Source organism: Triturus cristatus, chromosome 3_1 (genome assembly GCF_964204655.1).
Source record: "Triturus cristatus chromosome 3_1, aTriCri1.1, whole genome shotgun sequence".
Taxonomy (NCBI): domain Eukaryota; kingdom Metazoa; phylum Chordata; class Amphibia; order Caudata; family Salamandridae; genus Triturus; species Triturus cristatus.
Window position 1 is genome coordinate 175696894 of NC_140583.1, and position 14785 is coordinate 175711678.

Here is a 14785-nt window from a genome sequence, read left to right on the forward strand (position 1 = left end):
ACGGAACAGTTACGTCCTACGCACATGGCTACCGTGGAGGAGGACGTACCCTTACGTCCTTGGCACAGAAGGGTTAAAAGGATGTTATAACCTCAACCCTGCTGCAATGTTACCTCTTCCTGAGAATACAACTGCAGTGGGGGATGTTGAGCATGACTGTCTCGATGTCACAGATTGGTGATCCAAGCCAAGACCTGATGTTACAAGTGAACCCCTTGCAGAGTCCGATTTTGTAGAGTTTGAGGATGGCTCTTGCTTTAGAGGTGATGGGGAAATATGAGAGCTGCCTATTCTGTTTGTACTGGTCAAGGTATAACATAAGCGTCTTGGCTCTGAGGTGTAACCTCTGCCCAAGTGGCCGAATTGTTCTCTTTTACTACAGTATGCTGTCCCCAGGCTAATTGAAAGTTACAATTTTTACTGATAGTATGACTTTGGTGTGTCCACGTTTTCAGGCAATTATGGTCAAGGGGATTTATGCTACCATCTGGATCCCTGATTCAGAATGGATAATATATAATGAGTCTGTTGGAGGCATTACAGATGACATGGAAAATTGCTGTAGTTATGCTGCTGAATGAGACTAATTTTAATATGTTGTTGTCAGTTGCTACTACATGGGAGGAAGTCTAGCAACTGTAGGAGGAAGTGCATGAGCGTCAATTAATTAAAAGACTAGGGGTAGCAGAAGTGATATCACACACCATTTGACCTTTATGTTCAGTCACAGACATGATCACACATATACACACTCACTCTCGCATAAATACTCTCTCTCCTGCAAGCATGCACACAACACAACATAAATGTGAAAGCATTAGTTACTTACCACAGCTTCCAGGGAATCATACTTCATTTTTTGTTACACTAATAGTGAATAATATAATTCACACTTGGTAAAGTATAGTAATATTATTCTCTATTAGTGTAATAAGAAAATTGACAGGAAACAAAGATAGTGGAGTTCCAACCGACGTAGATAAAGGGGAGGTGCACTTGTGTCCTGGCACTTATTATGCCACCTGTGACGCCAAGGGGTCGCATATGTAGCACATAAAGCTATTCTCATTGTGTAATCACGATACCAGTTTTTCAATTTATGCAAGTAGAAACATTGCAGAGTTTATAAGTCTGCTTGCCGCTATTCTACCCTTAAGGTCTGACTGTAGAGAAACTACGGGTGTCCTTACCACTGACCAGCGTAGGTTAGTAATTGCTGGAGTACTCATTGTTATTATGATATTCATGGCTGCTTTGTTAATTGGGTTAAGTTCCCCTGCTGACCTTGGTCCCATTAGGTCCACACCTAGGCTCATTACACATGAACACCCTGTAGAAGATGAACATAGTTTTGACATTAGGATCTTTTTTCAAGATGCTTCAGAGGGAGATTTCAGTACCAATGCTTTTTGTAGATTGCTATATGAGCATACATATGCTATGGAGTCTAAAGACTGTTACGTTTGTGCCCATTTGCCTGCTTCAGTGTCAGAAGGAATTACCTATCACCATATTCCCCTTACTTATAATAATACCTGTTGTATTCTGCGTAGCCTTTTACATAGATAGGTACACTTTGAATGTCATTTTTCAAATTAGGACCTAATACTTTCTGAAGTTCCTCTTAGTAAGAACATGAATCCCCATCCTCAGGCAAAATAAATGGATACATCTTGGGGATTCTTTCGACACCCTGCCAGTATTGATACTGCTTGTGCCCATAGATTAAATTTGATGTGCTCCATGAGTACTCTAGAGAAGCAGTTTATTCATGACTTAAAGGAGAGGAGAGACGATGTATCGCAGGTCAATGGGAGGAGAGGATATTCCGAAGAAAATTTGGAAAAAGGAGGATGAGTATACCAAAGGAAATCAAATGAACATTATTTTTATAAAACACACGAATGCCCAGAGGTGTCTTGACACTGCTGCTGGTCTGCCGAAAAGTTGGCAGTTAAAGAGGGGCCCTTCCCAGTTGACAAATTGGCAGGTTTTTATAGCTTTCTCAAATAGCAGAAGACTGGTCATTGATTTAAGATTAAGAGGTAGGCTGTTCCAGAGTCTGGAGGTGCAGGTTATGAAATTCTTGCCACCCCAAGAGGACTGCCTGATCTGGGGGGCAATGATATTTTTGACCGAAGTGGAATGGAACATCGTAGTGGGGATGTACCAACTAACACTGTGCTTAAGGAACTCCGGGCTAGTACCATGAAGGGCCCTGAAAGCAATGCAGAAGGCCTTGAAGGCAATTCGCTGTCTGATTGGTAACCAGTGCATTTTGTCTAGGGCATGGGAACTGATTGGAACCTGGGAATCCCTGGAAGCATACAAGCTGCTGCCTTTTGCAGTATCTAGACTTTGTTAAGAAGTTATTGTTCTATGTTCAGATAAAGAGCATTGCAATAGTCTATTTCTGACAAGACAAGAGTTATTTCAAAAGTCTGTAATTCCAAGGGAATGCATGGGAGAACCTTCCTAATTATCCTTAGAGGGTAAAAGGATGCTGAGGTGATAACATTTATTTTACCTTCGAAAGAAAGTTTGTCGTCAGATTTGGCCTCTAAATTCCTTACTTTGTAATACCAAGTGCTTGCAGCCACCAGGCGAGGGACCAGAAGGGGCCTACGTTGCCATTGAGAAGTACCTCAGTTGCTCCTGAATTCAACTTGAGGCAATTGTCACCCTTTCAGTTGCCTACTTCCAGCATGCAGTTGTGGAATCTAGCCACAGTATCTTTAGGATTGCTGGAAAACGAGACTACAATTTGTATATCATCGGCATATGACACCAAGGAGAAGCCGAATGCTTTGATTAAACTGGCTAGTGGTGTGACATGTATATTAAAAAGTGTAGGACTCAAGAATTACCCTTGGGGGAACCCGCAGAGCAAGAAAATGGAATTGGAAACAAACTCAATCAGGGCAACGAGTATTTCCCATTCCGAGAGGAAGCATCCCAGTAGAGGAAATGCTGCTTAGCTGATTCCAATATTATGGAGACACTCAATCAAAAGGACATGATTGACCATGTTGAATGGCGCCGAAACATGGAGTAGAATGAGGACTGCTCTACCTCTCCTATTTAGCATAGCCATTATGTCCTCTGAGGCCACAATCAGAGCTGATTCAGTGCTATGTCCGTTCCTGAAACCAAACTGAGTTGAGAAACTACAGATTCCTTTTCCCATTGTTTTTGGAAATACCCTGAGCTAAACATTCCATTGAAAGTGTTTGTGAGGTGAGTACCTAGAATCTCTGGCGCTAACTGTACCATTTTAGGGGGGCAGGGGTCGAGTGGAGAGCCCAAGTTGATAAAATTAATTAGGAGGTTTCCCTGCTCAGCTGTGAGTGGGGTAAAAGAGCAAAAACGTTCCATACCTGCACAGGAAAGTGAATCGTCATTTACCCCTGAGGTGTTTGATTATTTCGAGAAAAATTACTGTATACATCTACTTTGCCCAGAAATAAATTTGCAAGTGTGTTACAGATGGATTGATGATTACAACCAGCGGTTTTTTTTTTTACTGGTGTCACGTGGTCAGGAAACGCTACCATTTACATATTCATGTTTCTTAAGTTGCCGTCTCTTTTTACACATGGTGACTTTTGAAATACAGGTGCGTGCGTCATCATACAGGATAACATTATCTGAATCTGCATTGCTTACATTTCCACTTCGTAGGCACACTATCACAGCAAGCAGGAACATTATTTCTAATGTAGATTGGGACGTTTAATTAGGCCAAGTTCCTGTGTTGGGCTTCAGCTGAAGAACAGTGTAATAGAGCTACATTTATACGGTTTATATGGTTTTCCAAGGTTATGATTGTTGGAGAAGTATGTGGAAGGCATTTGACTTGAATTCGATTTTTCCTGGATCCTGTACATGTAGGGTGGCCGATTTCTGTTTATATGTATGCCGTCATTGGGAATGTAATTTGTTTATTTAGAAATGAAACAATCAGATTTATGATTTAATTTGAATATAAATGGTTAAATCAATGAAGGAATCCTGTGTAAGATGCTTCTACATCATTGTCAGCTAAATTACACCTTCAAATATTCCTATCAATAAGTCTCAATTATTTAGTCAGTTTGTATAAATCACAGGGGTAATGGGTGCAAGGTTATTCTCCTTTCTCTCCAAATAAAAATAGTTTTCTACATGGGGGCATCCAAATGTATTCCATTTTCCACTGCAAGAATGTATAAAGTCAAATTTGTTAAGCAAGTTAAGTGTACTTGTACATGTGTCCATTCATTGATGAGATCCATTTAGGTCCTCATTAAGAGAGGGCTCTTGATTTTGATGGAACTTGTTACTGGCAGCATCAGAATGATTAGATCTATAAGCACACTGTAGATATCTTTACTTTCACCCAGAGATATGTGCTGCCGAAATAACACAACTGAAATCTCCCTGTGAAAGTACAAAGTTAGCTAATAATTATCCTTGGATTAGAATCCAGAATTATTAATTCCCCCGGTAACTGCTCATTTCTTCATTGACCCTCAGCGCTCAACTTGTAATGGGTAAGATTTTCTCCACCTCCTGGAGTTACCAGTACCCCCGGTATCTGTAATTTTGGGAGTGGAAATGTCCAGCCCTTTTATCAGGCCACTCACAATGAGGGCCTTAGTGGATATCCAACACATCAGCACAAATTAGTGTTAGGAAATAACTCCCCCCTCCGGTAATGCCAGCGTCCAGTCTGGGATCTTAAACCTTCTTCTAACGACTTCACCACTGTTCTTGTTCCCCAAGTATATTTCCTGGCTTTGCACTCAACAAGAGCCTGTTCTTAACTATTAATACACAATGCAAACTCTATAGAGTTTATTACATTTACAAAAATTCTTACTGTTCAAGGCTCAATTGTGACAGTACTTCATGTGGCAAAAATGGGAAGACTCTATGTATGGATGAGCGGTTCCTACATTTTTAGGTCTCGCCTAGGTAGCACTTTCGCTGTCTCTTCAAGACATGCTGTTTTCAGGATATGTGCATAAAGCTCTGCCTACTTCCTGTCCATCTTTTTAATTGGCTCCTGTCCCTGTCCTTTGTAAATGGTGGCTTTTCATTGGTCATTAGGCTTTGTAGTCCCTCCTTAGTACCTCCATGTCTCTTTTTGTAAACTCTCATGAGGACACCCCCCATGACGACTTAGGTTTTAATTACAGCCTCAAGGCACTATTTTCTTAAAACCCTTCATCAGCTCCACATAGAGTACAACCTAATCCACAATTAATGTAATAATTCTTTTGTCACATTTCAAAGCTACTAATTGTATAAATTGAATGTACTGTGGTACTGTCTTGCATGCAATGCATTATGGGTATAGTGGATTTACCATATCTTCAAAGTTTATGATGCTCACTAGGGACCTCTAGGAGCAGCTTGCGGTGCTGCACCTAGACAAGCAGTGCTTGTGCCTTGCTCACTTGGAACATCTAGGAACAGCCTGCAGTACTGCACCTAGCCATGCAGTGCTGGTGCCTTGCTCACTAGGGACCTCTAGGAGCAGCTTGCGGTACTGCACAGAGACATACAATACTGGTTCCTGGCTCACTATGCAATAATTTGCAATTCACTAGGTCTTGCATTACTGAAAGTATGAGCTATTGGCGTTGCATTTTTATTTGCAACGCCAATACCTCAAACTATCAGTAATGCGAGACCTATTGCATTGCAAATGCTTGTTTGACCTGGTAACCTATACTTGAACTGTCCCGAAGAAACAATTATTGCTCATTTGTATCTTGAAATAAGTCCTCAACAAAATGTAGTATAATGTAATGAAAATATATTGTTGTGTATGGTAACGGTTCCTTTGTGCAGAGCTCTGATACACTTCAAACATAGTCCACCCTTAATAATGCTTCAAACTAAATATACAAATAATAATCAGCCATTCTCCTATTTATAGATTATAAGAAATTAGGTTGTTGGTGGAATGGGGGAAGGGTGACCCCAGTTCAAGCAAAGCCTCACTCCCTGTTAGTGTGATCTATAAAAGTCACTAAATTAACACATTCTTAACTGCCTGGTAGTTTGGCACAAATGGAGTCAGCCTTAACATAAAGGCAACTTGTAACGTATTTATGCAACGCACAACGCAGTAATAACGTGAAAAGTAGCACAAGAAAAATCCCAGAAAAATAGAGTAAACTTTATTAACCCATTCGGTGCGTCGGACGCCTGGGAGCTGGCCGACGCAATGGTGCTCGTGTGCGTCAGACGGCTCCCACACTTCCACTCACATGGCACTGGAAATCCTCTGGTGCGGGCACAAGAGGGATTTCCTTTTTTCCGAAACAGCCTCAGTAGCTGAGGAATAGCTTCCCCAGCTCCTGAGGCTGTTCTGGGTTTTCAATGAATTGACGATAAGCGTGCATGGCATGCTGACGTAATTTCACTGAAAACGAAAGTGAAATGAGGTAACCTGCTCATTTCACTTTCACTGCCTATGTGCATGTGGGGCTATCTCAGAACCCCGAGCACAAAGGCACATGGGAGGGGTATCATTGGTAAGTGGAAAATGTCCCCTTTCCTATAGTACCCCTCTCTAGTTGATCCCTGCTTGGGGATCACCGCAGGAGAGCGATCCCCAAGCAGGGAGCCACCCACTAGTCACCAGGGAGGAGGAAGCGGCCTCTTGGGCAAGGGGTGTTGCTTCCACCTGGAAATGATGGACATTTTCAGTCTTTTTACCCCTCCTGGGGGGCAGATGGTGGCAGTAGCCCCTGCTCTGCCCCCCGGGGGGACTCAAAGCCCACTAGTAAGCCAGGGACTATTTTGTTTCATAGTTCAGGGGTGGGGGCTGCCCAGAATGGGAATGCCAAGGCCTCCAACCCCAAACCTTTTTTACCAGTCTTTCTGCACCCCCTGGAGGCAGATGGGTGCAATAGCCCCTGATCTGCCCCCTAGGCACCAAGGATTATAATTGTTTTTTAATATGTAGTGGCGGGGGCTGCCCAGAATGCGCATGCCAATGCCACACACCCAAAATACATTTGCCACAATCTTTCTACCCCCCTTCCCCACGGGGCAGATGGGGCAATAGCTCCTGATTTTCCCCCTGGGGGGGGGGGGAGAAAGCCACTAGGCACAAGGGATTATGGTTTTTTACATGCGGGTGTGGGGGCCGCCAAAATGGGCATGCCAATGCCCCCACCCCCCAAAAAATTAGCCACAGTCTTTCTGCACCCCAGTATTTACCACACACAGTAACTACCATTATCACAAAGCTCACAATTCCCATCCCTGGCAAACTCCTGTTAGCACCCAATGCAGAGTATGGAAACACACTGAATTACCTTTTCCTTTTTCAGCTCTGCAAGCTGAATTTGTAACAAGACAGTTCTTTCCCACTCAAAGCTTTCTGGCTCATAATGCAGTGACATGTTGTGTGGCTTGAGTTTGTACATCATATGAACATGGATAAGTTGACATCTTCAAGGACGTCTATAAATATTCCTTTGTCAATAAATATGAACTCAGTTGACAATAAGTTAAGAAATGTGATATGTTTACATGTTTTCGGTGATCCTAATGTAATATTTTTGCTTTTGCTTTCCATTGCAGTGTCATCCAAGTGGCTGCTTGATTGATCTCTGCTTGCAAATGGGGGTTATCATGGTTTTAAAACAAATGTGGAACAACTTCATGGAACTTGGCTATCCGTAAGTGCTCGTTTTTATTATCCAATATAACTTTCTGGTAATGATATAGTCTGATTAAGCTCAGATCTGTCTGAGATAAAATATTCATAACTGTCTTAAATGAATATTAATGTAACTAGTTGAGTACCCGATATCATTGGATGCGCACCCCCCTAGGCCCATGTTAACTGTAATAGAGTGGTGGCTCCTCCATTGGGGTGTGGGGGCGTCGACCCACTGCTCTCTCGCAGTGTGAGAAGCAGAAACATAAAATGGTAAAACTACCATTTTATGTGTCTGCTTCTCGCACTGTTTGGGGGCGGGTCGGTGGGCTGTCCTGCTTGAGGGCAGGGGGGAGTGGCTTACCCAATGTTATGGGCCCTGACTGCTTGGTCGGCCCTGCAGTCATGCGTACTGTCCATTTATGGCCTCCCTCCTGGCGCCCGGCTGGGTCGCTGTCTGCTGCACCGCACCAATCACAACACAGCCATTGCAGCGTTGTGATTGGCGTAGTGGAGCAGGAGGAGGGAGGCTGCCTAAAACGCGACAGGAGCAGAAGCGGCGGCGAGTGATGCGGTCGAGGAGGAAGGTATGTTTTTTATTTTATATTTATTATCGTCCCACTACTCTCTACCCCATCCCCCGCACGAACCCACCCGCCCGTTTAGCCGGCCACGACTGATGATGGGCTTGTCGCTCCAGGAAACCTCACCTGGCCCTCAATATGTTTTAATATGGACTCTCTGAGCCAAGGGGAGTCAAATGCACACTCATCGTTCAGAATTGCCAGGAAAAGGCAGACCCATCCATAGAAACCTTTGATTAACACTAATGAACACAAAGTGAAAAATATGATCACTTCTTCATTTGTTCTTCTTACGAGAAGGGGCCTTCACTTAATTACAGAGTTTGCTGAAATGCGGCTGGCCGGCTGAAGCAAAAACAAGGCACTGGCTTCTTTAAATCCTCGGAATATCTGATTGGCTGATTAAGGGTTCGCAAAGTTTTTATTAGGTTCGCTTAGTCTTGCTAAGTACGCAGTTATTGAGTTATTGGCCATCCTTAGATTAATGATACTTCCACACTTTTCACATATTTCTTCTCCTGCAAGTGTTAGATAGCTCTGGTAACTCGTAAACATTATGGGAGTGAGCATATACTCAACCAACCTTGTTCTCGCGAGGACTCTCAAACCTTATCATGCTGGTTACGCACTGCATACAACTGCATACCTTGCTTACATTTCTATCGTGAGTGCTCTTAAACCAGTGGTTGCCTAGCGTGGAAGAAAGGGGGTTTCGCCCGCTCCAAGCACTGAATGACATCTAGGTGCCGTAATTGTTAACCGGAGTGGATTATATAACTCCGTTTTAATCAAAGGTCAATGAAAATCCTTAGCGGCAATGTCGCGGTCTGGCCACTAAGTTGACGAATGATAACCGGCGGGAGTTTGTGAGGACTTTTGATGTAGTTCTACTTCCGGGAACGTGGTCAACAAATTTGTTTTTTTGCAGGGGGTACTCGTCTTACTCAGCCGTGCTACTCTCTCACTGGTTGGTAACGCACGGGCAGGGCTAGCTACATGGCTCAAAACATCTTTGGGATGTAGCACTGCTGCACTAAACACCAATTCAAATTTAACACAGGCTTTCCACTTGGTATGGGATGATGGTTTTAATCTGTGTGTTATACATTTTTATAATAACAATTTCACATGTATTTAATTTTCCAACCCCAAATTTACCCTGCTTTTTTATTTTTATTGACTGCTCTATAGGGGAGTTGCAATCACATAGGTGTGGGCTGATTGATTTTGGCCGGGGATTTCAATACTTTGCTAGGCAGTGAAGCCTCCGTTTATGGTGAAAGCCCGCCCTGAGCAGATGTGCGGGAGGGTACCCTGGAGGGACAAGATCAGAGAGGTTATTACCTGTCTCTTAATGTCCCTACGTTTGATTTGTGTAATGCAATAGAGATCACAGGGGTGACCTTAGTAGGATCCACGGGGTGCGGGGTGTGGAGGGACCGGGCCTGGGACCTCAAAGTGGTTGACACCTTCCTACTTACTCAAATTTGCTTGAAAATGCACCATTTGCCCACTCTTATTTCAAAATGTTCTCGGGGGGAGAACCTGCCCGAATACCCTGTAGGTGGTTCGGGCTCGCTCGCTCTCCACAGTGCAGTGCGACAATTGTTTTACACCCCACCACTTTCAAATGTCACCATCCACAGCTTAAACTGCATCAGTATTTATACAACCCGGAAGAGTTAACACCAAACATGTAGTTAATTCCAGCCAGGTTGCGGTAATACTGGGACATTAGGAGATTTCCCCTGAGTCCTGGGATAGTTATGTGGAAATCGTTGTTACCGCATAGATTCCCAATGACTTCCTCAAATTCCGGATTTGTTCCACACATGCATTTCACCTGCTTTTAGTAAGTGAAATGTCCGGCATTACTCATAGTCCTTATTCGGCCAGTTACACCTCTAGTGGCTGAACTGGAATTAATACTTAACTCACATTGGAGTTCTCTATACAATCGTTTGACCACCACTGAAGACTAGTGACATACTTTGTCTTATAACTGGCCTGCTTTTTGTTAATTAGATAGCACTCATTTATTTGCCTTTTTTCTATTTAGTCTTCTTTTGTAACAGATTTGTGGGAAAGTGTTGTGTTGTCTTCTTTTAGCATGCTTTTATTGGTAAATATAATTTTAGAGTAGTCACGGAGCCATCTGTGCCATATAATTTAATTTTAACACAATATTCATGTTGAATCCACAATTTCTTGCATTGTAGATGCATGAAATCCCAACATTTTTAAAATTGTAAGCTGGCAATGTGGTCTTTATTGGAGCAGCGTTTCTTAACCTTTTGACTTCTGTGAACCCCAATAGACCCCTGCTGGAAACCAGAGACCTCTGCCTAAGCGGTTTCTATGAACTTCAGAATACTATATGGATATCTCAAACAGATTCCCAAATTATGGAAATTATTTAATTCATTAACAAATTATATGTGTCAATTGAGATTTTAGAGGGTATGTCGGAACTTTTTTAAATCTATTTTATTTCTAATATATGAAAGAATTTGCTAGACACTAGCTGATCACGTTGTCTTTGTTGCTCCTAATTCAAGCTTTCTTTTACCAATCACTGTGCACCAACATACCATATTCATAAAATCAGGCTTTGCCTCACTACACGTCCAAGAAAGAACTTTGTAGCTGTTTCCTGTGTGGGGATAACATCATTAAATGTAGTATTGTATGCCAGTGCTTTCATATTAAACAGAAAACCCTGCTACAGTGAAAATAGCTTTTGATGACTTTTCGCTGTAAGGACATATTTTTAAAAAATCATTTACGTGTCCTACTTTTAAATTCCATGCACCCTACCTTGTGGGCATTGAGGACTCATTAGGGGAACATAATATTTAAGAGGAGGGTGTAGGCCTATTAAAGGGGGTTATTTTGGCAGGTCGAATGTGCAGTTTTAAAACTGCACAGCCGGGCTACAATGGTAGGTCTACAGTCATGTTTGCACTGTTTCTGTAGCTGGTGGCACAATTGGTGCTGCAGTCCACTAGTGATATTTAAATTATAGGTCCTGGGTACTCTGACTTCCATATAGTAGGAACCTATTGGTAAGTACAATTCACCAATTAGGAGTGTAGCCAATTTCAACATGTTTTAGGGGTCAGAGCACATGTACTGGGGCCTGGTTAGCAGAGGCCCAGTGCACAGAGTCAACAGATCAGCACCATCAGTGGAAAGAAATAGGGGGGAACATGCAAAAAGAGGCATTTTTCCACATGGCCCTTTCTAGATGATGAATGAAAAGCAGCTCAGCAATGTCCTTGGTATTTCTCATTGAGAAGACAACACACAGCTTGTCTTGCTCTCCATGGACACCAAGAACAACTAAATACATGCCCCAAGCATTTCACAAACTAGATGTCGGACAGCTGTCTAAAAATGAATGAAGAAAAAGCAAATGTCCTGGTCATAGGGCATAATCCCTCCCTCTGGAGGGAAATCAATTGGACGGTTTGTCTAGGACCACCCCCACACCTGCCTCATCAGTCAAGAGCTTAGGGTTCTGGATATATGACAGGTTATCCATGGAAGTCCAGCCCAAGAAGCTGGCTGTATGCTGCTTTGGACTTCTTGGCACTGTAAGAAAACTTCTAAGCTGGCTCCCAGTCCATCTCCATAGAGTCTAGGTACAGGGTCTAATTAATTATCGCCTGGACTATGGTAACTCCCTTCACATAGGCAGTCCCAAATATGTGACCAACCGACGGCAGGTAAATCAGAGATGCATCAGCATGCACACTTTTCAAAATCCCCAAGCGTACCTCAGCAGCACCTGCATTAGCAGCACTTCACTGGTTGCCAATTCAGAAGAGAATACTGTTTAAAACCCTCTGTCTGGTCTATTGCGCCATGCACATAAAGGGCCCTCAACTCATCCAACAAATGGTAAGCCCTTATATGCCAAAACAAACTCTAAGATCCAAGAGTCACAACTCACTTATTGTCTCCAGGGTCAAGAAAGTGAGAGGTGGTGGAAGCATTCACAGTAGACAGGAGAGATCCGAAAACAGCTTTAGGAAGCAACTGAAAACCTATCTACTCTAGTTGCAGGCAGGCATTTATCATCTTAGAGCAAAGGTTATTGTCAGCGCTGGGGGGCCTGTTGGGTAGCCATGCACTATATAAATTCCGAAGAATAGAATTGAATAGAAGAAGAACCTGGAAAGGCCATGTGCGTTGGCATGGTCAGACCCAGGTCTATGGTCACTATAAAGTTTACACCCTGTAAGGAAGTGGGTTACCTCAACAGTTTGGGGTTTTCCCCTCTCATCTGCATGAGGTATCTGAGAGATGGATTTGAACACAGAACTGAGGGTAGGGTTTAAGCTTCTTTCCGTGACCAAAACACAGCAAAGGCTTCCCTCTCCATGGCACTCCAACTCTGCTCCCTGGGGAGTACTCGCCGGCTCATAAAGTCAACTGCTTGATCCTGAACCTCATCATTTAAATGTGATATCACTGCCCCAATCTCATGTTCTGAAGCATCTGGAGGGACCAAAAATTCCTAGCTGAAATCAGGTGCCTTGATTACAAGTGCTGTACACCGTCCTCCTTCAGGGTGTCAAAGGCCTACAGGATCTTCTCAATCCATATGAACTTCTTTGGCTTCTTCTGTGAAGTCAGCTCTGTTAGGGGGAGGGCAGGTACAATGTTGCCATACCTGGATCACTGATACATCGACTCCTATAACATCGAACTACAAAAATATCGAGTCAAAAATATCGTACACAAAAATATCGACACCCAATACACAAAACAGAAATAACACATACAACGATAAAAAAATATCATTTGAAAAAATCTTGTTGAGAAAAATATTGACATCAAAAATAAAGAACATCAAAATGTCGATAACATTAAAATTAAATGAAACACCACAAAAACACAAACATAGATGAAATACATATAAACTATACCGACCATTCCATTTAAACATAAAAATAAACTATGTTCAGTAACATAAAAAAATAACATATTCCAAATATTTTAAAAGTACACTAAAAAAATTACAAAATTAATACCATTGAATAAAACAAATACGCTAAAAATCCCAAAACAAATAAATAAACAATACAACATAAAAAATATCACAACTACCAAAAATAAACATGAATATATATCATATATAAAAAATGTCAAAATGATCTACCTATACATTTAAATAACTCTAATAAACAAAATAAAATGCAACCTTAAATTAACAAAATAAATATTTAAAAAATAAAAAGATAACTGCTAAAAAATTCAAAAAAGCCATCTCGACCAATAAATTTTAACTACACAAACCAATAGAAAACTGTAACTAATTAAATAACACTATAAAAACAATCAATTAATCAACACAAATCTTACCATATAACGGACAAACACAGAGGAAGAACGAACCTTTACGAGACAGAAAACATAACAAAAAATAACTAGACAATGACCTATTCTGAAAATCTCTCATTAAAGGTAAGAACAAAACTTTGTAACTAAATAAATACAATTAGCTTAAAAACATTTATTAAAACTATAACATGTTTTCATTTATATGTTTCTAATTAAACCACTAAAAATCTACGTAGAAAATTAAATGCAAAGATTTACTTCCACAACAACAATAAAATCAACATTACAAAAAGTATATAACAAAGTAAGTATATAACTTAACCAACAAATAAAGTAAAGGATTTAAAACAAATAAATTAAATAAAAAAGCAAAACATAGCTATCAAATACTTTTCTTTTAACAGCTTCTGCAAAAGTCAACAAAACCACATCAACAACAGAAACTTCATTAACTAAAAATAGTTAGTGAATATTTGTTTTATAACAAAATAAAAATAGAGTCTAAATAATCAAAATAATCAAATTAACTAAATCTATAACATTTACTTTTATGTTTCACAGATTACATTTCATTAAAACTCCACCTAAAAAACTCAAAACAAGGACAAAATCAATATTAAACCACAATATAAAACTAAGTAAGAATATAAATTAACCAATAAATGGAGCAAACTAATAAAAACCAATAAATTAAATAAAAAAGCATAATATAACTAATACTTTTCTCTTCACAGCTTCTACAAACTTCAACATACAACAACATCCTTGAAATAAACTTCATCAACTAAAAATAATAAGTATTCTTTTCTCTCAACTAAATAAAAATAGAAACTAAATAATCAAATTAAATGTAACACTTTAATAAAAACAACATTTTGCTTTTAAACCAACAGAAAAAAGGAACCAGTGAATAAACCACAACCATCGATAAAATATCAAACAAAAAAAGTAAAGCATTCACAGATAAAAGATTGGCAGAAGGAGCAAATTTCATCACATCACAAAAAGGAAAAGGACTTCTGTTCTTCATGGGCTACACTTAAACGCAAGAAAAAATGACTGAAAAAAACCATTCTAAATACAACTCCAATTCTTGCTATGGGAGAGCCACAACAGTAGAAACAAATGTAGTTAATGTCAGAGAACAAAACCATCCCCCCAATGTGACAGAAATCAAGGTCAGAGATTC

At 40.8% G+C, this 14785-nt stretch overlaps 1 protein-coding gene across 1 annotated transcript in view; it reads left to right on the forward strand.

Annotated features, from left to right (window-relative positions):
* Positions 1 to 14785, forward strand: part of ANO3 (anoctamin 3) — a 1942403-nt gene that overhangs the window by 1765753 nt on the left and 161865 nt on the right. Inside the window, exon 21 of the mRNA XM_085643623.1 lies at positions 7585 to 7682. Within this exon, the coding sequence (XP_085499749.1) occupies positions 7585 to 7682 (98 nt within the window). The remainder of the gene's footprint in view (positions 1 to 7584; positions 7683 to 14785) is intronic.